The sequence below is a fragment of the Gobius niger genome, assembly GCF_951799975.1.
Source record: "Gobius niger genome assembly, chromosome: 5".
In the NCBI taxonomy this organism is placed as follows: domain Eukaryota; kingdom Metazoa; phylum Chordata; class Actinopteri; order Gobiiformes; family Gobiidae; genus Gobius; species Gobius niger.
In genome coordinates, this window is record NC_136856.1 from 2332929 (window position 1) to 2357050 (window position 24122).

Sequence of the window (24122 nt, forward strand, 5' to 3'; positions counted from 1 at the left end):
TCTGATGGAGCTGCTCTGATGGAGCTGCTCTGATGGAGCTGCTCTGATGGAGCTGCTCTGATGGAGCTGCTCTTCATTTCCTCGTTTCCATGGCGCTGAGTGCGATCAAACTCAGCGCAAAATGTTCCTCTATAGTCTGCGAAACACAAGATCAGGCCCTCAGTTTTCTAAAGACTTTCTCAGTGAGAACGCTGCATCTACAATATTCCTTTGATTGATATTAAACATATTTACTTATTGAATTGAAGAGGACGAGTCGATGAAGTGTGAAGTGCGATACAGAGAGCTGTAATAAAAAACTGATCATTTGTTGAGCTGCCACGAAAACCTGACTGTGTCACCTGAACGAGGATGGACTTCAACGATCCAGTGTAAGCTTTCCCTCTAGCCAGTTATCGTGCCCCGGGCGGATCCCCGAGCCCGTCCTGACCCGGGCGGATCCCCGAGCCCGTCCAGACCCGGGAGGATCACCGAGCCCGTCCTGACCCTGGCGGATCACGAGCCCGTCCTGACCCAGGCGGATCACCGAGCCCGTCGTCACCTGTTGACTCCGGTTGGCGCCGGCGGCCCCCCCTCCATCCGTCTCCAAACCCATTTCCTCCCGCTCCCGTCCCGCTCCCGTCCCGCTCTGACATTGACGGATTGGGAGTTCGCCCGCGGACTCGTGCCGCGCCGAGTCGCCATCCCTCACGTTGGCAGTTGTCAAGTACAGCAAAGCAGCGGCGGCTCGCGGTTTATTCAGTCCGATGCGGTTTAGAGGCGAAAATGGCACATCCATCAGAGGGGGCCCGATCGGATTGGCAGCACATCTCCGGACGCTGATCAGAGCCGGACAGGATGATAAATATTCACCGCTGATCCGGGCACGTCCAACTTCTGATGGGAGATGATTGGAAAAAGTTTTTGGAACGACTCGAGCTCCGTGAATGCAGATTTATGGAGCCTAATGCTGCCACTTTCACATCAGAGGCTATGGTATCAGCGAGCCTGCATTAAAACAGTGTGAGACTAACCATATACATGTCTGTGTCCATAGAATCATTTAAAATACCTTATATTTGAGCAGCATCAGCTTCCTGGTTGTATAAGCTACGCGGCGGCGGAGTGATCTGAGAGAAAATAGTCCCTCAAAATACGATCGTTCATGTGATGCAGGTCAGTTATATTCCAAACATGATTTATGGACACAGACATTTATATGGTTAGTCTGGTGTTATGTGATTTGCCTCAGATGTGCCTCCAGAAATCAGCAACACTCTGGATAACGAGGAAATGATGTCAAAAATCCTGAAATATCCCTTTAAAGCGTCGTCATTTCAGTTAAACCAGAGACATGTCCTTTAAGAAACTTTAAATTGAGCACAAGACGCCGGTTCTTTAAGCTGCAGATCCTGAAGCAGATCCTGAAACAGAGTTAAAGCCTTTCTGCCCAGTGAAAAACAGGTCCTGTGAGCGCGGGCCATATGTACCCGCAGGTTTATTTTGTACATGCAGATTTATTTTATTAGGGATGCACCGATACCACTTTTTCTAAAACCAATACAAGTACGAGTACTTTGATGTAAGTACTCGCCGATACCGAACACCGATACGAGTACAAGGCATTTTCCTCATTCTTACTTTTTTCACAGCAGATTGGTTTGTAATGAGTTAATTTACTCATTTACATTTCCTTAAGTAAAGTCAGCGACACATTTAAGAGCAGTTATATTAGAATTGTGCTGAAGCCATTTATTTATTTATTTTATTTTCATTCAATATAATTTTTAATTTTTATGTCTCTGTCCATCATAGACAGAAAAGCCCATGTCCTAAAGCTCCCAATGCCTGAGCTTTATTCATTTATGTATTTTTATATAACAATAGTATTCAGATGTTACTTAAATGGTCTCTTTTCGTCTTTACTTCAGCTCCTGTAGATTTTCTCGTGTGTTTGTAGTAACTTGGCGAGAAGCTACAGCGTTTTCATTGTTCTGCTGCAGCTCATTTTCCCTCAATATAAACATGCTGTATGTCTTTGATTTGGATTTTCTGAGGACTTTTTAGTCGCTGGGTTAGTTTTTCAGATGAATAAACGTAAACGTAAATAAACATAAAACGGCATCAGAATGGCCAAAACTGTTAGCCGCGAGTTAGCAACATTAGCCTGTATGTTGTAAACACTGCAGACGCTGCAGCGAGTTAGCAACGTTAGCCTGTATGTTGTAAACACTGCAGACGCTGCAGCACTAACAACATTAAGCTCTGGTTAAATCCAGCTCAGACTCTGGTTTAGAGAGCGCAGTCTGTAATAAAGTCAGCTCTATGTGGATTATTGTGTTTACACTAAACAATTCTCCAGTTTGTTGCTTCTTCTCTCCTCAGCTGAGAGCTGCGCCTCGTAGGTGCGCCTCGTAGCTGCGCCTCGTAGCTGCGCCTCGTAGCTGCGCTGGCCACACGTCAAATGGTATCGGTTTCTGGTATCGGGACCTCATGAATGAGTACGAGTATGAGTACAAGCATGTGGTATCGGCCCGATACCCGATACTGGTATCGGTACCGGTGCATCCCTATATTTTGTAGATGCAGATGTATTTTGTAGATGCAGATGTATTTTGTAGATGCAGATTTATTTTGTAGATGCAGATTTATTTTGTAGATGCAGATGTATTTTGTAGATGCAGATGTGTTTTGTAGATACTGGCACATGTGAGGGAAGGATTCCAATGGATCCAGCGGTGCAAAGAAAGGAAGCTCCGCCTCCACTGGCGTTTCCTCTGGGGCCGGGTTCACAGAGAACATGATGTTTGTGACCAAATCCTGAGGTTTCTCTTTTTTTGTTAATATAAACTTTCTTTAATGCTGTCCTGCACCAGCAGCATCTGAACTCGGATCTAAGGATTGATTTTGTCCACCACCTCCTTTCCATACTTTTATCTTTTCAACACCTGTAGTACTGAAACTTTATTGTTTAACGGTTACATACATGTTGGTCACCACAGCCTCTGCTTCGGTTATATCTCCCCAGAGTCGCCCTCGCTCTTCAGGGCCCGACAGTAAATCCCGTGTCCTTCATGTCGGCCTTTTGTCGGGGACAGACTGTGACTGGGTTTTTTTTTGGCCGAAAAGAGAATGGATCGTCCTCGTCCAAATCCGTGACATTACAAAGTCCCATTATACAGATCGGGCAGACTTTACCCCCCCCCCCCCCCCCCCCTCACCCCCCCCTCTCTCTCTCTCGGTCCCCGGGCTGAAAAATGCCCGTCCCGTTTCCTTTGTCATTCAAATGAAATACGGCTCCATTTCAGCCAAATGACGACAAATTAATGTGGGCCGTTAGAGGGAGGCTGGGGGAATTTCATCTCCGTGGTGACGAGTGTGTGTGTGTGTGTGTGTATGTGTGTCGGTCTTTAATGGCTGCGGGGACAAAGAAGCCATTTTGAGAACTTTGTTAATAGACTCTATATTTGGGAGACGGCCAAGTCATTTCAGGATATAAACTCCCGGTAAAGAGACTCCGGGAAAGTCCTGGTTCATTTTTCAGCAGGTCTGGTGCTCGGTGCGATCGCGGCACAGATGGGAAACGCCCGGGACTGAAAAGTGGAAAGGAAACTCTGAACTGAGGCAAACACACGTTCACCTCTAAACCTCTACCTGAGCCGAGCACATTTCCTCCAGTTTGGCATCACCAAACTGCAACAGAAACGAGAAGAAAACAAGTGTGAAAACGCAAAAAAGAGAATATCAAAAAGTGACCCAAAGTGCAGCTAAAAACTCAACACAATACTGGCAAAAATTAGATGAAAAAGACCAGTTCAGACCAGTTTTTCTAGGTCTTAGCTTTCAAATTTCACACTGGCCTATAGTCTGTAAGCTTTACAGTCAATGTGCTTTGAGATTTGGATTTGCATAATTGCTAACCCTAAACATAACCCTTAGGTTTAGGCGGGTGGTGAGAGTTTAACCCCTTAACTCCCACCTGAACCGAGCACTTTTTCTCCAGTTTGGCTTTACCCCAATCCAAAAGCTTCTGGAAAAAAGCTGTGAAAATAGCAACAAATCTGAGACGAAAACAATGATGGAAATGTGAGAAAAAAGTGACGAAAAATGTATGAAAAAGTGGCAAAAATGTCACAAGAAATTGACAAAAAATTGACGAAGAAATGACAAAAATATGACACAAAAATTACAAAAAATTGAGAAAAAATTGATAAAAATGGATGAAAAAATTGACGAAAAAATGACAAAAAATGACAAAAAATTGACAAAAAATTGACAAAAAATTGACAAAAAAATTACAAAAATGTGACAAAAAGTGACAAAAAAATGACAAAAAATGGATGAAAAAATGACCCAAAAAATGACAAAATGTGACAAAAATCATTACAAAAATGTGACAAAATATAACAAAAAATTGACAAAAATTGACAAAAAAATTACAAAAATGTGACAAAAAGTGACAAAAAATTGATAAAAAATTGATGAAAAAATTGACGAAAAAATGATTAAAAAAAAATGACAAAATGTGACAAAAATAATTACAAAAATGTGACAAAAAATTACAAAAATATAACAAAAAATTGACAAAAAAATTAAAAAAAAATTACAAAAATGTGATAAAAAATGACAAAAAAATATACAAAAAAGTTACAAAAATGAGTTGAATAGATGTATTAAAAAAATAACTTCCAGGTTGGATTGGGCGTGTGAGCAGCTCCAGTGCATGATAAACACACTTCGGGTCGACTGTGTTGGATTATGGGCAGTTTGTGGGGATGAACAACAGACACATGTACTAGTGATTCAAGATTCAAGATGTGAATGGTTTGCACATTTAGGTCAAAGCTTAGTTGACGATAAATAAACCACAGAAATGATTGGAATGCCGTGATTGACAGACCCTGATGTGACTGAGTTCAGCTCCCGTGGTCGAAGTCATTCCTGTTGATGAGCAGTGAAAGCTTTAGTGACTTCAGTTCAGGTTCAGTTTGACAATATTTGCGTCTGAGTCTGAGAAAAGGATCCAATATGGCGGCGGGTGGTGCCGCCACATGACTCATGAAAAAGCGTTGTCAGTGAAGTGAAGTGACAATATCTTTCTTTTTGGGGTCTTGAAATCATATTGGGACGGCCAAAGAGGGTCCTGAACCCCGCTTTGGGAACCACTGTTGTAGCTGATGACCCGGGACGTTTGGTTCCAAAGCTTTTGTCTCCGGGGGATGAAATTAAAAGTGGGGTGTGACCTGTGGGGTAGATACACAATAGAATGACTTGTATTAGTACTTTGTAACTACATAATGTAATCGGACACGAGACCCTTAGGGCTTCAGGTTAGGGTTAGAGTTATGTCTTATTACACTATAGAACTACAAACTACAAATATATATTATTCCCTTGTGTGTCTAACCCATAGGTACAAGTCATTACACACTGTTACAGAGCATATGACATTGTACTACATTTAGTGAGAGACACATGATCAGATATTAATGTGTCGGCTGCAGCTCGTGTGAGTCAGTCCGTGACCTCTGGGTCAGGACCTCTGGGTCAGGACCTCTGGGTCAGGACCTCTGGGTCAGGACCTCTGGGTCTGGACCTCTGGGTCTGGACCTCTGGGTCTGGACCTCTGGGTCTGGACCTCTGGGTCAGGACCTCCGGGTCAGGACCTCCGGGTCTGGACCTCCGGGTCTGGACCTCCGGGTCAGGACCTCCGGGTCTGGACCCCTGGGTCAGGACCTCTGAGTCTGGACCTCTGGGTCTGGACCTCTGGGTCTGGACCTCTGGGTCTGGACCTCTGAGTCTGGACCTCTGGGTCTGGACCTCTGGGTCAGGACCTCTGGGTCTGGACCTCTGGGTCTGGACACTAAAACTCACAGATTTAAGTACTGCCAAACTTTGTAGTTTTACTTCTTGACAAAGGCTGGTTGGAGCCGATACACATGGAAAAACCTAACCTGGCTAACACCAGGCTGCTGTGTGCACTCGAATTATTTCGAACTGCACAACAGCCTGGGGACCATGGCCGAAATCTCCGGTGGATTTGGGAACCAATCACAGAGCGAGGAGGGACGGCAAGACGATGACGCGCTATTCGATATATGGAAGCTTGTAGTTTATTTACGGATAATAAAAAAAGTTTATTTACGGATCCAACATGACAGCAGCAGACACGATGGTATTTTTCGATCAAGCTTTAGACCTTGTTCTAAATAATTTAGCTCAAAAGTTTACAGCGGGTACGTCATACGTCATCTCATACGATGATACGATTGGCCATGGCTACGTGCAGACGCATGATAGACTTTTTTTTTTTTTTTTCGTATCGCCCAATAAACGAGTATGGACGATCGTAAACCACACCTCTCCTACGAGAAAATGAATTGGTGTCACCAGACTAAATATCACTTGTGATTTTAGTCTGGTGTTAGCCAGGCTAGGAAAAACCAGCAATATGTTTAAATATTATATAGTTCAACAGCCCAGCACGCTAAAGGCTTTTTAAATGTAAATATAGATTTATGATGTGAGGAAGAGTGCCTTGGTTTTTTGTTTATCTGTTGAGTCTCCAAAGACAAAAAAAAACACATTTTCTTATTGACTTCCAGAGCACTTTGTCTATTTTTTTCCTGTACTTGACGGTCGTTTGTTTTACTTCGTTACTTTCCACTACAGCAAACACGTGCTCATGATACACGTGTATCTGCAGCACCTGCAGGACTTTACCTCATTCACTTGTTAACTCAAAGAAAATGTCATATTTGATCATTCTGAAAGTGTCAACTTTAAACACGTGCCTGTGTTGACGTCAGCGACCTTTGCAAATAAAGTTGTTAAACTGCTCTGTGATCGATAAACACCGAGCAACAACAGAGTTCCCTTAACTTTGTGGGAGGAGCGAAACAGCGCCCCCAAATTCACACTGGTGGCCAATAAGTGTACTGCATCCATACTGTAATGCTCCGTCCACACCAAACTCGATTTGGGCGTCAAAAACGCGCGTCACGCCCGTTGTTGGACGCCTGTGCTCATTCAAGTCAGACGCTCGTTACCAAGCGTCAAGACGCTCTCGACGCGCGTCAAGAGCGTCGTCGTGGAGCGCGTTGGGAGCCGTTGTCAGTTATCAGTTATCAGTTATCAACATGGATGACATAGAGAGAGTGGCTTGGCTTTTATTGCTTCATAAAGCCAGACAACGTCGTCTACGGGCTCGTCGGCGCCGTGTCTGGATTCATGAGATCGTCCGAAGGCGTTCTCAGTTTGGCGAGTTTCACCATTTGCTCCAGGAGCTGTGCTCGGACGAGAGTCGCTTTCAACGGTACTTCCGCCGCTTTTAATCCTGGTGTTTAGATAAAGAAGCACTGATGTGTCTTTCTAAAAAAAAAAAGTCCCAGAGCGGCTGTAGCTCCGGTTCACAAAGAAGCTAAACCTCCGTGACTTGCGACTTGTTGACATCTGTGGGGCTGGCGTAGAATCTGCCCCGGTGGCTCAGCTACAACGTACGTCACTATGGGGAGAAAGCTCCTGATTGGTCGACGCTCGCGAATTTCGCCAAAAAGTTCAACATTTCCCAACTCGAGCGTCGGCCGCGCTCGACGCCCTGGAGGCGCGTCAAGCGCGAAAAACCTCAAAACGCGCCGCGGAGGAGGCGCGTGACGCGCTGCGGGACATCTTGACGCCCCCCGGAGGCGCGTCCTCCATGTATTTTAAATGTAAACCTGACGCTTTGGAGGCGCCAAAACGAGTTTGGTGTGGACGGAGCATAAGAGCTTACCATTGAGAATGAATGGGAAAAGTTAACAGAGTTAGTATTAAAGCAGTACAAAGTAACTCGTGCCCCTAGAGGCCGTAAGCGCCACTGCAGGTGTCGTAGCATGTTGGGTTTTTTTACTCATTTATTGTCCGTGAGAGTAAATATTACGCTGACAGAAAAGACAAAGGGACAGAGAGATATTGTTCATCCAATTACACAATGGAGATCATTGTTTTCACTCAAACTTGGCTGTAAATACTGTTTAAGTGGTGCTAGCCCGCAGTTAGCTTTGCCTGTTAGCCTGTTAGCTTCTTAATCTGTATTGGTGATTCCAATTGGTGATTCTAGTGGCAGTCAAGTTGCAATTGTGGTTTTCTGAGTATCCAGAGACACCAGGGGGCGATGAGAGACCCCCCATCATCCCTTTAACACTTGTATCACCCCCAGAGGGACTACGGGGAGGATTTATTAAGGTAAACACGTTACTGAGTTCCGCTTTAACCATAAGTAGGTCACCCTCTGGGCACCCCTGTTCTCGAAGTTTAAGTTTCTACATCCATTTTTTTCCGTCGAGCTCTGAAGGGGGCGCTGTTGCATCCGTCCGTCCTTTAGTCGACCCGAGTAATCGAACGATCGTGTGACGGTAAAGTTCCTTTGACTCCGTTGGACACAGACACTTTGTTGAAACATGACTCTCAGCCCGAAAAAAAGTGGCATTGATTGAAGAGAATAAAAACCCATTTGACATGTAGTCTTTGCACTTTCCCCGCCTCCTCCTCCTCGTGCATCTCTCCGTAGTGCATTTTGCTAGTCTTTGTACAAAGATACTCCTCTCTCTCTCTCTCTCTCTCTCTCTCTCTCTCTCTCTCTCTCTCTCTCTCTCTCTCCTCTCCTCTGACAGTTCTGCATTGCAACCCTCTTCCTTTTTTGGCACCTCTCCCCCGTCTCTCGCCTCCCCCCCCGCCCTCCGCCCCGTTCCCCGAATCCGCTGCCCCGCTGGAGTATGGCTCTTTTTTATATATATATAAACTGTACAAGCCTCTTCCTCCTCCTCCCCCCCCACCCCCCACCTTTACCCCACGCCCTTTGCTATTGCCTCTGATGGTATGCTGCCCCCTCTCTGTCTCACTCTGCCACACACTCACCCGTCCCGCAGCGCTGGGTGTTGGCAGTGGTGCAGCGAAACCATAGACTCTGTAGACGTTATGGGCCTTGCTGTCTTGTTCCGCTCCTTGGTAGATATTGATATTTTAACAAAAGTAAAAAAGGAGTTGTTTTCCTTCTGCTGGACAAACAACGACGTAGAGCTTTTTTTTGTTCTGAACCTGTTGTAGAGTGCTATGTGTTTAATTCTGATCTTCTTTTCATTAGACCCCAAAGGCTCCAAAATTGAGGCAACTGGCAAGAAAGGTACCTACTTTTATTTTCTTTCTCCCCCCCGTTTTCAGTTCGTTTGTCTTTAAAAAAGGACAATCCCTGATCTTCATGGTGTTGTGTTTCACTGTGATGGAGCAAATGTTCAGAAGGAGGATCGAGCAGCTAAATATGTCTACGATGAACAACAAGCTAATGAGCCACACACTGGTGTTAAATGAGCGGCGATGTAGTGTTGTAGGAGATACTGAGTTTCATCAAAGAGGCGCCAAAACGACGGATGGAATCGAGAGGAGGCGCCTGTAGCTCAGAAACGATCCCCGTGGCGGTTTTGGAAGCGTGTGAAGCCGTGGACCGTCGGCTGGAGCTGCTGCTGAGCGGCCGCACACACAAAGCGTCCGTCTCCGTGTAAAGTGTGAGCTGTGTTGAAGCTTGTCCACGAAGCTGCTGCTGCTCTGGGAAAAAACTGCTTATCTTATCTTCGAGAAAAGTGCTTGAATTATCAGAATTTGTGCTGATTTTGAGTAGGTTTGGATCATAGATAAAACACACAAGCGATGGAGGATTCAGCCCCGTAAAGACTGTGAAACATGGCTGCTCAGGCTCCTCCTCCGGACCGGGACCAGTCCATCATAGATTTAGGGTTCAGCGTTTTATTTCTGCTGGACACAAAGCAGTTTGGTTAGAAATAGGACTCCCAGCCCAGCGTCGTCACGTGGATCAAAGACTTAAAGTTCTTAGAAAAAAGACACTTTTTGGAGCCAGACTCTAAAGCAGTTCAAACAAGCTCAAAGTCTCTCTGTTTACGAAGTGTCTTCTGGAGTCGCCCCTGGCCACTAGGGGGTGGTATTACAGCAAGGTCAGCCCCATGAGGACCAAAGAGAAGGGCTTTCCTTCCTTCCTTTGTTTTGGACTTTATACATGCCTTTCAGTCATGTGACTTTTGTTGTTATAGCGGCCATTTTGAATACTGAAGTAGAATTATGCAGTACTACAGCATGCAACAATATCTCTGGATATAAAAGAAAGACGACTGACTGACAGTGACATTTATATTTACTCATAATCATTGCTGTAGAAGAAAACAGCTTCACGGCCCCAGAGACGCACGTTTATGTGATATAACCTGTGAGTCAGTGTTTAAGATGTTAGCATGTTACTGGTTAGCATTTAGTTTCATCACCTCAGCTCTGACCTCTCCACGAGAAAACCCTGAACCACAGACATCTGGCCTTGGATACAACATGTGACAGAGGTCAGAGCTGTTACTGTAGTATTTCCTCAGTGTTTATACATGTGAAATACACACATGTTTATCGTGTTGAAGAAGACAGTTGCTAACCGGTAGCATGCTAATGTTAGCACTGACTCTGTCGACATGACAAACTGTAAAAATCACAGAGAAGGGTTTTCTGTTCCCTCTTTGATGTGTTCATTTAGTCTTCAGAGTGAAGCAGATCTTTAGTAAATCCAGAGCTGCTACGTCTGAGCCACATGTGCTGATTATATCACATAAACGTGCGTCTCTGGACGTGTTTTAACTCTTATCTTCATGAGCAATGATTACGAGTCATAAAAATGCCTCTGTCGATCAGTTCACTTTCATTTACTTTCATTTAGATCCTGAGTAGAGATATTGTTACATGTTGTAGTACTGCATAATGCTACTTCGGTATTCAAAATGGCTGCCAGAACTGTTTGGAAACGCATGTATTGTTGCCAATGGAACAAGAAGGATTTCTCATGAGCGAATCACGGCTGGTTCCATCGACAATCTCACTTCAAGATCATCCAAACCGGCTCAAAATCAGCATTAACAAAAGATAAGGCGGCATTTTTTACAGTGTGGCTCCAGTTTCAGAACCAGTTCTTTCGTTTTCCACTCTTGGTTCTATAAACCGGACCAAGAAACGAGCCCATTTTTAAAACACTGAAGGTCTAGTTAACGCCACTAGGAGGAAACTTACTGTCTTCTTCTTACTTTGTGCTCTGTAGCAAGACCTCGAGGGAGCCGTTAGGACCGAGCCAGAAAGGCTATAAAGCTGATTAACAAACTCACAACAACAAAGTGTTTTCCAGCAGTTTGTTATCCATGTTTTAGGTGACAGTGCCACAGTCGCTCTTATTAAGTGAAAAAAACAAGTCAGCAGCACCAACTCTGACCCAGAATCACACAGAATCACACTGATACAATATTTATTCTACTGTTCGATGACGCTCTCGGCCAAATGTTTTTATCTTACAGCAAAAACAACATAAAAAGCCACATCAAGCCCTGACCATAGACTCGAACTGAGGATCTGAAACATTAAAACTGTGTAACTGAAGCTTTCCATGATCAATATCTTTCTCTAAAAGTTTGAAATTACATCATAAAAGCAAACTTATCACCCGGCGGCGCTTCCACACACTGACAAGCTAACACACAAGCTAACACACACAAGCTAACACACACACGCTAACACACATGCTAACACACACGCTACACACACGCTAACACACAAGCTAACACACACACGCTAACACACACGCTAACACACACGCTACACACACGCTAACACACATGCTAACACACACGCTAACACACATGCTACACACATGCTAACACACAAGCTAACACACACGCTAACACACATGCTAACACACATGCTAGCACACAAGCTAACACACATGCTAGCACACACGCTACACACACGCTAACACACATGCTAACACACAAGCTAGCACACACACGCTAACACACACTCTAACACACATGCTAACACACATGCTAACACACACGCTACACACACGCTAACACACACTCTAACACACATGCTAACACACATGCTAACACACACGCTACACACACGCTAACACACATGCTAACACACACGCTAACACACACGCTAACACACACTCTAACACACATGCTAACACACATGCTAACACACATGCTAACACACACGCTACACACAGAGAGATGGCGAGTAAATGTTTCAGAGAAGACGTTAAGCTAGTCATTCGTTAGCTGCATTTTCAGGGGAAAGATTTGAGGAGTCGAAGCGGAGATTTTTACCATCTTAGTTTTCATGTCAGAGAATTACAATGACAAAACTGACCCCGTGCGATGTTTATTTTATGGCGTTATGAGGCGGAGAAAACTGAAGTAGCTCCTGCGTCGCTTCACAAACCCGTCTTTCTCTCGGGTCGTTCGCAAATATTGTTGAAATTGAAGTTTGAAAGTAGACAATTCCTCCCGTCTTTAGCCGGAAAGCCCTTCTTAGTTTGCAGAAATGAGGAAAACAGAAGCAGAATATTCAAAAGTTGACGATCAAGCTCCTCCCCCTTCTCCTGATTGGACCTGACAGGCCAGCTCACAGGAAAAGCTCGTCTCATTGGTCGACGTGGGAGGATGCTAGACTCTGATTAGTTGCTGAGATCCAGGAAGGAGGGACTTTACAAAAAATGATGTCTATATTATTACTAACCTTACGTCAAAATGCGAGACCAGATGGTGGATTTTGCACATCATACAACATATAGACTTCCAGACTATCACTTTAAGTATTCATATCCTCTAGAGTGTTTGGAGGTGAGGCCGCTTCACCACGCTAAACACCCCGGTCCGCGCGACTACTTTCGAAAACCTTTAAACGCTTCTCAGAACAACCATTAAGGCTTCACTGACTCTGTGCATAACTTCAAATCATAACAACGCCGCCCAAGAAGTGACTTCCTGTTTCGATCCAGCTCGCCAAAATAAAAGCACACAGATGATTAGTTCAGCAGGTACAGCAACATTACAAGAATATAATCAAATACACACATTTGAATTGTTTTGTGTGTTAATAGTTAGAAAGAAAGAAAGTTGAACTAATGAATAAAACGGTGCTTTTATTTTGGCGAGCCGGATGGAAATCAGTCCGATCAATCGAAACAGCTGGATGTTCCCGACGGCGTTTCGTGACTAAACAAGTGGCTTCGTCAGGGATTCGTTTGTGATTTATCTCAGTGCACAGAGGTTTAAATCACGAGGAAAATGTATCTGCTGTTTTAGCCTTTCCAAAGTAAAGTACAGGCGTTTATAGGATATATTGTATCTCTACCACTATGGAGCACTCATTTGTGATAAATAAAAGTATTTTCTGGAGGTATTTTTCCAACCTGGAAGACACAACGCTTCGATTCAGTTAACCCCGCCCCCTCTCTCCACACATACAACTTTACTGTAGTAGAAATACACAGAAAAAAGTGAAGTTACTTCAAAATGCAGTTATAAGGAGTTGACATCTGCAACACAGCTTCAGAAATGACTAACACACACAAGCTATCACACACACGCTAACACACATGCTAACACACACACGCTACACACATGCTAGCACACATGCTAACACACACACGCTACACACATGCTAACACACACGCCAACACACACGCTACACACATGCTAGAAAAACACTGTTTTGGTGAAAGTCGCCGAATCCAGGAGAGAAAAAACAACTTCTGGCGAGCGGCCTCGTCTTTAGGAAGGTTGAATAAAGTCCTCGTAGCCAAACGTGCTTTTCTCCGTGACATTATTGTTAGGTAAGAACAAAGAACAGGCGTGTCCAGAGTAAGTTAGAAAGAGCTCCTTCTTCACAAACATGACGTCTGTTCAGACGCTCAGGGGGGCGTTTTTTTCCCCCTTTATTTCTTTCTTACAACAGAAATAATGAAAAAGCTGTTTTACAAATTAAAATCAGGCCGTAAGTAGAGAATTAAGACATTACGTTACAGACGTCGAGCTCTTCGGTTCCGCTCTGACGACACAACTACAGTAACATAACAACATGGCTAAAAGCTCCTAAAAGTCGAGGACCTTTAACGATTCTAGAGTCTGATCAATCCAAACGGCTGGATGTTCCTCAGCCACAAACCCTGGGCTGATGGACGGACTTGGTTTCTTTGACTTTAGTTCATCAAACGACACAAACTAAAACGATCCGAGTAGGAAAGATTCAGCCTGATTTCTGAGTTTGTTTTGCTAAAGCCCCCCCACACCCCGAGCCTGAAGGACGCCTCCCCCGGATCATCGTCCCTCTGTAGTTTAAACGCTCCTCCTGGAAAACGCTGGCTTCTGAAGGAAAACTAAACACGGCTTTGATCTGCGTCGGAAACTCTCCCCGCCTGGATTTAGGGCCAACTGTTTAAACAGCTCCGTAAGACTGAGCTGCAGAGTTAAACGTTCCCCCCGCGCCAACGTCGGCCATGTTCAGCAAAATGTCAGCAAATCCACCGCAAGATTAAGCAGATTTTTTTTCCTGACTTCAAGAGCCGCCTGCCTTCGAGCTTTATCCACGACCGAAGCTTACTTTAGGCCTGTCTTCACCGTGACATGGTAGTTGGTTTCTTCTTTATCCAAAGCTGCCCCGGGGCAAAGAGTGTGGCCAGAATCCAGCGCCAGTGGCCTCTCAGATCATCTACAAAACTATAATCAAATCATTAGTGAGTGCAAAACATGAGGAAAAAAGCACCAAAGGCTTCCTACATTTCTAAATCTGCTTGACATTGAACACAAAAAAGACAAACAGTAAAGAATAAACTCACTACTTGAGTAAACTCAAGTAATTATCTTTAATTGTGTTGAAATATCCTCTGAACTCCATTTATGATACATACGCTGCAAAACGTCATCTAGAAATAAGTGAATTTAAAGCAGTGCTAAGTAACTCCTGTCCCTAGAGGCCGTAAGAGCCACTGCAGGTGTCGTAGCATGTTGTGGTTTTTACTCATTAATTGTCTGTGAGAGTAAATCCTACACTGACAGAAAAGACAAAGGGACAGAGGGATATCCTTCATCCAATTACGTGTAGAGTTTGGGAAATTCCACAGTTACCATGGAGATCCGCCATCTTTGCAGCTGTTAGCATACATTTCCATTGACTAACATTAGCTAAAAATTACCGTGGAACTCTTACTGCTGGTAAACAGATCTGACTCACTGTGGCATCCAAGTGTTTTAGTGTAAACAATAACTTCAAAAAAATCTCCATTAGTTTACAATTGCTGCTAATCCTCTTTAGCAGTTTCTCGCACATCTGCCGGTCTATAGATACAGACGTCGCGTCATAGCCGGGGGCGTGGCTTCGCAGAGGGGGAAACAGTTTTTCACACTTTTTAGCCATTTTCTGGTCAAATATAATATTATATATCATACAAATAAAGTCAAGTCTAAATCGGGCCCATATGGATGTTTATTCACAGCGTTAGCATTAGCATGATGCTATCATGATGCTTCATGTTAGCATCGTGCTAATGCTAGCGCTAGCTGCGACTGCTGTTTTTCACTTCTACAGAACAATCCGCTGTGAATAAACATCCATATGGGCCTGATTTAGACTTGACTTTATTTGTATGATAAATAATATTATATTTTGCCAGAAAATGGCAAAAAAGTGTGAAAAACTGTGTTTCCCCCTCGGCTAAGCCACGCCCCCGTCTATGACGCGACGGCGTCTCTATCTATGCAAACCTGGAAGTAGAGCTGTGACATCACCACTTAACATATCACTCCACTGTAGCTGTTTCCATAGTCACGATAAACAACTGAGCTGGAACTAGCTTCAGGTAAAACAGGTGAGATAACTCAAACAGTGAATGAACAGTTTCAGTTTGTGGGATAACGAGGGGTCCATGATCGTCCAGTTATTTCTGATAATGAACAGCTCGTGGCGCGTTATCTCTCACATAACGATTATTTGGCGATATATTGTGCAGCCTCCGAAGCTTCTGCTCGTGTAGGATGTTGGATTTAGTTTATACGAGACAAATGAAATCATTTCCTTCGACACAACCAAAGGAGTGAGGCGCGATGAGGTCAATGGAAACAAAACTCTTTTCATTTCAAACCCAGAACAATGACTAAACTGGCCATAGAGCGAGTTATAAAGACTAGATTTCTGCTGTGAAGCCAGTGATGGACATGGCGGCAGATGTGGCGGCAGATGTGGCGGAGGAGGAGGCGAGCAGGAGGCGAGGAGGAGGCGAGCAGGAGGCGCCCTCTCCCCGTGGCTCCTCCGTGCACTGTAAGCATCCACAGCACATACATCCTGGTTCTATTCCTGCCTGTTTCGGTGACAGCGCGGGGCCGTAGTGCTGCAGTTCTGTTGTATCTGAGCTATTGTTGCTCCGAGCCAACACACAACTGCAGCCTCAGCGGAAAAACGCAGCCAAGAGGAGGCGCTTTAAACTTAGATTTCATTACGGCGCGTGTAGAGCGAGAGGGAGGCGAGAGCAGGAAACAGACATGACACGTTTCACTCACAGAAACTCATTTATCTGGAGACGCGGATCGGAAAGTGAGTTAGAGAGAGGGGGGGGGGGACCGCATTTCAAGGTTTGGACTTTTAATCCGTCAGGGAAAAGGGAAATCCAAACTAACTCCCGGCTCACTGTTCATACACTTTCCTGAAATCAAAAACATTTCAGGAGCTTTTGGGATTTCTCCATGACAGCACTAATTACTCATTCTAAAATCAGTCTAGTTACTTCTGTGCTGGCTATATTTCAAAATGACTTAAAACGTGATTACTAGTTACTTACTGGTCTTGTTTCCCACAGAACCGACAATGGACCTCGATATTTGCTTTAGACCAGTTTTGTTTTTGGACGAAAATGCTTTTAGTTTCAGTCAGTTTCATTATAAAAAAGTAATAATTAATTTGGATAAGTGATGGAAACTGGGATAAATATAATAATCTCTTCCACCACAAAGGCAGAAGTATAATTGTGAACAGGACTTTTCTCTCCTCTCTCAGCATATACACAACGTACTTTCTAAAACTGTCCTGAGAAAAGTCCCTGTGACGTCACTGTCAGACACTCCTGGAGGTCGTAGGATAACAGTATCAGTATCAGAGGGAGAGGGGGCGGAGCCTGCAGCCTGTGAGTCCATGAGCCGACGTCGCTTTGTGTGACGTGTAGCGGTGAGTTTCAAACACTTTCTCCCATTTTCGTCTTCATTGACGAAAACAACACTGGTTTAGACGAGGTCAGCTCAATAAAAGTCTGCATTTCCAGCCAGACTTTGTTGTTTTTCTAACAAGACATTTTCAGCTCAAAATAATACAAAAGTATAGTCGATAGTTCCCTGATGAAGCGCTCGCTTCTCTTCACTCGATCTCCCCTAACGTTAAAGGAACAGGCACCGTTTCTCCACACTGAGACATGTTCTTACCTGAGCTTAGACGAGTTACATACCTGGATGGTACGCAACGTACCAGACCTGCAAGAGTGCAAGGCCGTGGGAACCCAGGGTGCTGAGGGTGCTGCAGCACCTCCTGGTGGAAAGTTTGCGAACTGCAGGCAATATTAATCAATAGGAAATATGCACAGAAAAGCGTTTTTTGGGGTAAATGTTGTTCCTCAGCCTCCCCTAGCTAAAATATCTTCCCACGGCTCTGCAAGAGCCTGGTCGCTTCTATCTTCACCCTGTTTGGAACTATAGGAATAAACTGGGAGAGGCCAAATGCTGACAACATCATTGGTCGTTTTGCATGACTGAGCTCACACACAAAGACCAGACAGGTGCACATCAACTCGTACTGAGAACTGAGAACACATCTCAGCATGAAACAACGGTGTCCTGTTCCTTTAACGCCTCGCACAGCCTCGTCCATGTTCATTTTTTTGTAGATTTCTCCCACTGTGAGTTAAACACTGTCCATGTGAGAGAATAGAGTAACATATAATTGACCTGAGGTCTGAAATTTTACATTAAAAAAAACATAACTAGTCTTAAATTCAGGATCCCTGATCACTGTGACCAGTGAGTCGGGCTGTGTACCATTAAACAATATAGTAAAAAAGGTTTAGTTACTACTGATATAAAAAATAGCAGCTACTGAATAGAAATATAAAATATTTATATTAAAGTTTTTATGCTTTAGACATTATCATAAAAAAGTGAAGCACAAGTTGAAAAATTATGAAAAATTGGGGAAATTTGGACCCAAATTGTAAAAAAAAAAAGAAAAAAAGACAAAATTAACAAAACAATTTTTTTTTTACATTTCGGGAAAATTGGGGGGACATTTTCTGGGGACAAATATGAAGAAAAAAATTATAACAATTGGGGGAAAAAAAATAAGAAAAACAGAAAAACTTAGAAATTAAAAAAAATTGGGGAAAAAGTTAGAAAAAAATAAGTATATCTGTTTTATGATTCTATATGACAAATAATTTAGGCATCGGTATCGAAAACCAAGTATTAAAGTACCAGTATCAACTAAGATTAACTGTACCCAGCCCTAGAAATGAGACGAGCTTTCCTGGTCCAATCAGGATCGAAGGGGGAGGGGCTTGATCATTTACTTTTGTTTTCTCCTCATGTTTCCTCACTCTCGCTCTCTCCTCACGTTGCAATCTTACAGACTGTCACTTTAAGAGTCATCTAGTCACAGTTCAGGAGCCACTAGATGAATATAACTGCGCTCGTGTTATTTACATTGTTTAACCAATATTGAAATGAGAGCTCAGGGCCCAGAACAATGATAAATGTTAATGAGTGAAAATGAAGATGAGACCAGATGTGGTTTTTAGTGACATTAAACATACATGAACGTGTTATGCTCTAGCTCTCGTGCTCCTCATTCCTCCCTCTCGGCTCATTAGCCTCGTTAGCTGAACATGCTAACGCCGGCCGCCCCCTCCTCCTGTCGGCCGTGGCTAATGCGGCCCTAATTTGCGTGTGCGCAGAGGAAACGACACACGGACAGAGCAGAGGGGATTTCCACGCCATTACATCACAGCCACGGGCCGGGGGGCCGGGGGGCGGGGCTAAAGGTGGGGCCGCTCTGGTTTCAGGCAATGCTCAGGAAGACACGGAGACAGTGGAGTTTGAAGGGAACATAAACTAGCTCTTTAGCATTAGTGAGTTAGTTAGTTAGCTTCATCCGTCAGTCCATTTGCCCAAGAGCGCCAACACTTTGATCCACCTGATGATGTCATGAGGGGGCGCTCTTCTTCTCCAGGAACTGAACAGAGAAATGCCTCCAGCTATCGAAGCCTGTTCTATCCAGTGTTGTTTTGGGGCGAAAATGCTTTTAGATTTAGTCAGTTTCATTATAAAAAGTAATAATTAATTTTGATAGGTGTTGGAAATTGGGATAATAATAATAATCTCTTGGCTTTATAGCTTTTGACAAACAGATTCCACCATAAGAGGCAAAAGTGTCATTGTGAACTTTTCTCTCCTCGTTGCGTCAGCTCTGTCTGCACATTCGTTCATAAACATACTTCATACATTACGGTATTTATAGGATCTGTATCTTCTATTTTAGCCATTCTAAAGTAAAGTAAAGGCATTTATATGATGTATTGTACCTCTACCACTATGGAGGACTCATTTTCGTGATGGAGTTATTTTTCAAACCTGGAAGACACAACGCTTCAATTCAGTTAGTTCCGCCCCCTCTCTGCACTCATACAACTTTACTCTAGTAGAAATATAAATATCACAGCAAGACGTTACTTCACGATACAGTTATAAGGAGTTGACATCTGCAACACAGCTTCATAAATGGATAACACACAAGCTAACACCCACGCTAACACATACACGCTAACGCACAAGCTAACACACAAGCTAACACACACGCTAACACACACATGCTAACACACATGCTAACACACATGCTAGCAGACACGCTAACACACATGCTAACACACAAGCTAACACACATGCTAACACACACGCTAGCACACACGCTAACACACATGCTAACACACCTGCTAACACACATGCTAACACACACGCTAACACACACGCTAACACACAAGCTAACACACATGCTAACACACACGCTAACACACACGCTAACACACACTCTAACACACACACGCTAACACACATGCTAACACACCTGCTAACACACATGCTAACACACACGCTAACACACACGTTAACACACAAGCTAACACACATGCTAACACACACGCTAACACACACGCTAACACACAAGCTAACACACATGCTAACACACACGCTAACACACACATGCTAACAGACATGCTAACACACATGCTAGCAGACACGCTCTGGTCCATCAGGTGTTACATTCTGGGCGTTGGTTCTAAAAGTGAATCCACTTTGGTTCTGGTGAAGCTTCACAAACTTCCATCAGAGACGTCACAGAAAAACACTATTTGGGGAAAGTCGCCGAATCCAGGAGAGAAAAAACAACTTCTGGCAAGTGGCCTCGTCTTTAGGAAGGTTGAATAAAGTCTTCGTAGCCAAACGTGCTTTTCTCCGTGACATTATCGTTAGGTAAGAACAAAGAACAGGCGTGTCCAGAGTAGGTTAGAAAGAGCTCCTTCTTCACAAACATGACGTCTGTTCAGACGCTCAGGGGGGGGTTGTTTGTTTTCTCTGCAGGGGCAGCTTTCTTTCTTACAACAGAAATAATGAAAGAGCTGTTTTATAAATTAAAATCAGGCCTAAGTCATTACATTACAGACGTCGGGCTCTGACGTTTTTTTGCGTCATAGAGTCAAACAGGAAGAGTCACAACTCGGTGTTTTCCAGCAGAGGGCGCAACCTCAGAGCAGGATTCAGGAGGATTGTTAGAACTGTGAGAATGAAGCTAAAAAGCACTCTGGGTGTTTTTGGTAAGGAAATAGCAACAACATGGCTACAAGCTCCAAAAAGTCGATTCTGCAGGATAATAGGCCCTTTAAAACTGTCCTGAGAAAAGTCCCTGTGACACCACTGTCAGACGCTCCGTGGAGGACGTAGGATAACAGTAGCAGAGGGAGAGGGGGGCGGAGCCTGCAGCCTGTGAGTCCACATGACCGACGTCGCTCTGTGTGACGTGTATCGGACAGTTTCTCTCGCTCTGTTTGTGAACGTCTGACCGTCTGACCAAACACTGTCTCCCATTCTGGTCATAATTTCCTCAAAGTTATTTGTTTTCACCATTTTAAAAAAGTGCTCGTCAACAACATGACATCGTCTTCAGGACTTAAAACAACACTGGTTCTATCCCCGTACAAATGAGTAGGGAAGTATCAACAAACAGAAAAAGTGAGTGCATCAGTGGGTCATACAAGTAGGCGCAGGTGTTCTTCAAAGATCAGGAATCAGACACAGGAAAAAACAGGATCTGAGGCTCTGACTGACAATTTAAAGTCCTTTATGTAAACACACATACGGCGAAGTATTGTCTCTTTAGTCGTGGAGTTCTTGGCTCCACCTCGTGCTCTGAAACTGTTTAATCCTCGTCGTTTAATCTTTACTTGATCCTCACTCATGTCTGACTAAGAGAAGATGCTTCAGAACCAGCCCTATAATAAACAAAGCCCTTTCATGATCCGGCCGCTGTGGCAGAAGCACGTGTTGCTACGTTAGCTCATTAGCATGTGGTAATGAGTATCCGCGCCGCCGTACTGTATCGACATATTGTTGGGGTGTGTGGTCTCCCGGCGCGATGAGCTTGACCCTGAAACAGCGTCCGATCTCAGACCTGAAGGGCCGTATTGACATTTACAGAGCCATCAAACGCCGCGCGCGTATCGGACATTAGCGCTAATCGATCCGCGCCTGATTGTCTCCATAATCCAGCAAACCAAGCACAAAAAAAAAGTCTTCTTTTTCCTCCCCGTCTCTCTATTTCTCTGCTAATGACTTTATCGAGCGGCGTGGGCTGGGTTATCACTTCACCAGGGCTGCAGCGCCATTTTATGTTTTTTACTATGAAAGGAGGAGATCTTAACAGGAATGTGCAGGAGGTTTAGAAAAGTGACGTGTCGAGGATGATGGAGGTTTAACCCCTTAACTCCCACCCGAACCGAGCACATTGTCTCCGGTTTGGCTTTACCCCAGTCCAAAAGCTTCTGGAAAAAAGCTGTGAAAATAGCAACAAAACTGAGACGAAAACAATGATGGAAATGTCACAAAAAAGTGAGAAAACATTGACATAAAAGTGATGAGAAATTGATGAAAAAGTGGAAAAAATGTCACAAAAAATTGACCAAAAAATGACAAAAATGTGATAAAAAATTTGACAAACAAATTACAAAAAAATTACAAAAAAAGACAAAAAGTTATAAAAAATTGATTAAAAAATGTGACAAAAAATGTGACAAAAATGTGATAAAAATTTGACAAAATTTGACAAAAAAAAGACAAAAAGTGATTAAAAAAATTGATGAAAAAATGTGACAAAAATGACAAAAAAGTGACAAAAAAAGACAAAAAATGTGATAAAAAATTTGACAAAAAATGACAAAAATGTGATAAAGATTTGACAAAATTTGACAAAAAAAATGACAAAAATGTGACAAAAAAAGACAAAAAGTGATTAAAAAAATTGATGAAAAAATGTGACAAAAATGACAAAAAAAATGACAAAACATGACAAAACTGTGACAAAAATGTGACAAAAAAAGACAAAAAGTGATAGAAAATGACAATAAAATGACAAAAAAGTTACAAAAATGAGTTGAATACCCAACAAAAAAATGATGGAAAAAAAAAATCTGATGACGTGAGGAAAAAGATCCTCTGGGTTCAGACGGGAGTTCAGAGGTTAAAGGTGTTACATGAGGAGAGGCAAACACATTGGAATGAAAACTTAATGTACCTTTTATCAATCGCTCACAAGGAAGTCTGAGTCTAAACCAGTTGTTTGTTTGTTCCTCGGATGCAGCGGGTCCTGGAGGTGGAAACAATCACTACATTAGAAAGCAGTTTTAGTTTTTCTCAGTGAATCCGGCCTAGAAGCTGGTGTGTTGTTGGATGTTCTGTTTTGTCTGAACTACAGCTTCAATCTCGCTCTGTGTAAGTTACTACATTGTGTGGATTATGTTTTAAAGTGTAACGTAACTGAGCCGGACACGTCAGGCTCCAAGTCCAATTTATTTAGCTTTAAACATCAAATCAAATGTTTAATGTCATGATACGCGTTAATCATGCTTTCACTGAATCTAAAGCAGAATGAATTAGAAAGGACGTGGCCTACGAGCTTCAAAAACATTCTCTCGTCAGCATTAACTTAGATCATGATTATCAGGACCTGCCGATGTTCGGGTGTTTTCCAGACTTCCTGTTTTGACTCAGTCTGGGCTTCAAAATGAGCCCTCCCACAACTTCCTAATGTTGTGGTGAATATCAGTCACCAGTGTGTTAACCTGTTTTACACTGTAGACCAGACCTGGGCAAATTACGGCCCGCGGGCCAGGTCCGGTCCGTGAGATGATTGAACGATTGAATATGAGCAAAATACACTAAAAGGATAAAAAAAATAAGTACGAACAGCAGATAATAGTCTAAAATCATACAGTCCATCAGCATGGTTTGTTCTTTATTTATTTATTTATTTGACAGGGACATATCACAACAAATGTGTTGCACAGACCAGAGATGCTACAAGCTAGTTTCCATCTGTGGTCCCTGGGCAGAGGCAAAGTGACAGCAGGTTTAAACAGTGACCAATGAGCATCTGACTTTAGAGTTCGTTCACAATATAAAACACATATGAGGCACCGGCAAAAGGATCAAACATTCAGATACAATATTTACAGTATTTACAATAGCAATTACAATTATATACAGTTTTTAAAAAACTTGTACCTTCTCATATTTACTACTACCCCCGTGTTAATACTCACAAATCTGACCGTCTGTCAACCACTTCTTCAGATTAAGTTTGAACTGTGGTAAAGTGCTGCTCTCTTGAACAGTTCCACATCCTGCAGCTTTTACAGAGAAACTGTTCTGTCCAAACATGGAGGATCTAAAGTCCACAGAGCCGTCTCCTCTGGCCGAGGCTCGCCTTGTTCTACGTCCTGCCTCGTCACAAGGTTTCACAAACATTCTCAGGGGCTGTGGGGCCAAATCATGAAGAATTTTAAACACTAAACGTTCGAAAACAAAATGAATGTCACTTTAGTGGCTCTTTAACGTTCCTCTGCTACACCGGCCTCCGTCACCTGTCCCTGCTCACTCTTAGCCTGGCAAAAACCAGACACTTTATTTATGTATTTATAAATACAGATA

General features: G+C 43.3%; 1 protein-coding gene and 1 long non-coding RNA gene across 4 annotated transcripts in view; both read left to right on the plus strand.

Annotated features, from left to right (window-relative positions):
- The window catches only part of LOC306962939, a 935443-nt gene that overhangs the window by 659552 nt on the left and 251769 nt on the right, over positions 1–24122 (plus strand). The gene's annotated exons all lie outside the window — the stretch shown is intronic.
- Positions 1–24122, plus strand: part of glra1 (glycine receptor, alpha 1) — a 239011-nt gene that overhangs the window by 80054 nt on the left and 134835 nt on the right. For 2 of the 3 annotated variants that reach the window (XM_079556253.1, XM_079556252.1), the window contains one exon: positions 9101–9139. The exons of the other annotated variant lie outside the window; for it this stretch is intronic. In XM_079556253.1, coding sequence (XP_079412379.1) covers positions 9101–9139 — 39 coding nt within the window. The remainder of the gene's footprint in view (positions 1–9100; positions 9140–24122) is intronic. 3 annotated transcript variants of the gene reach the window in all.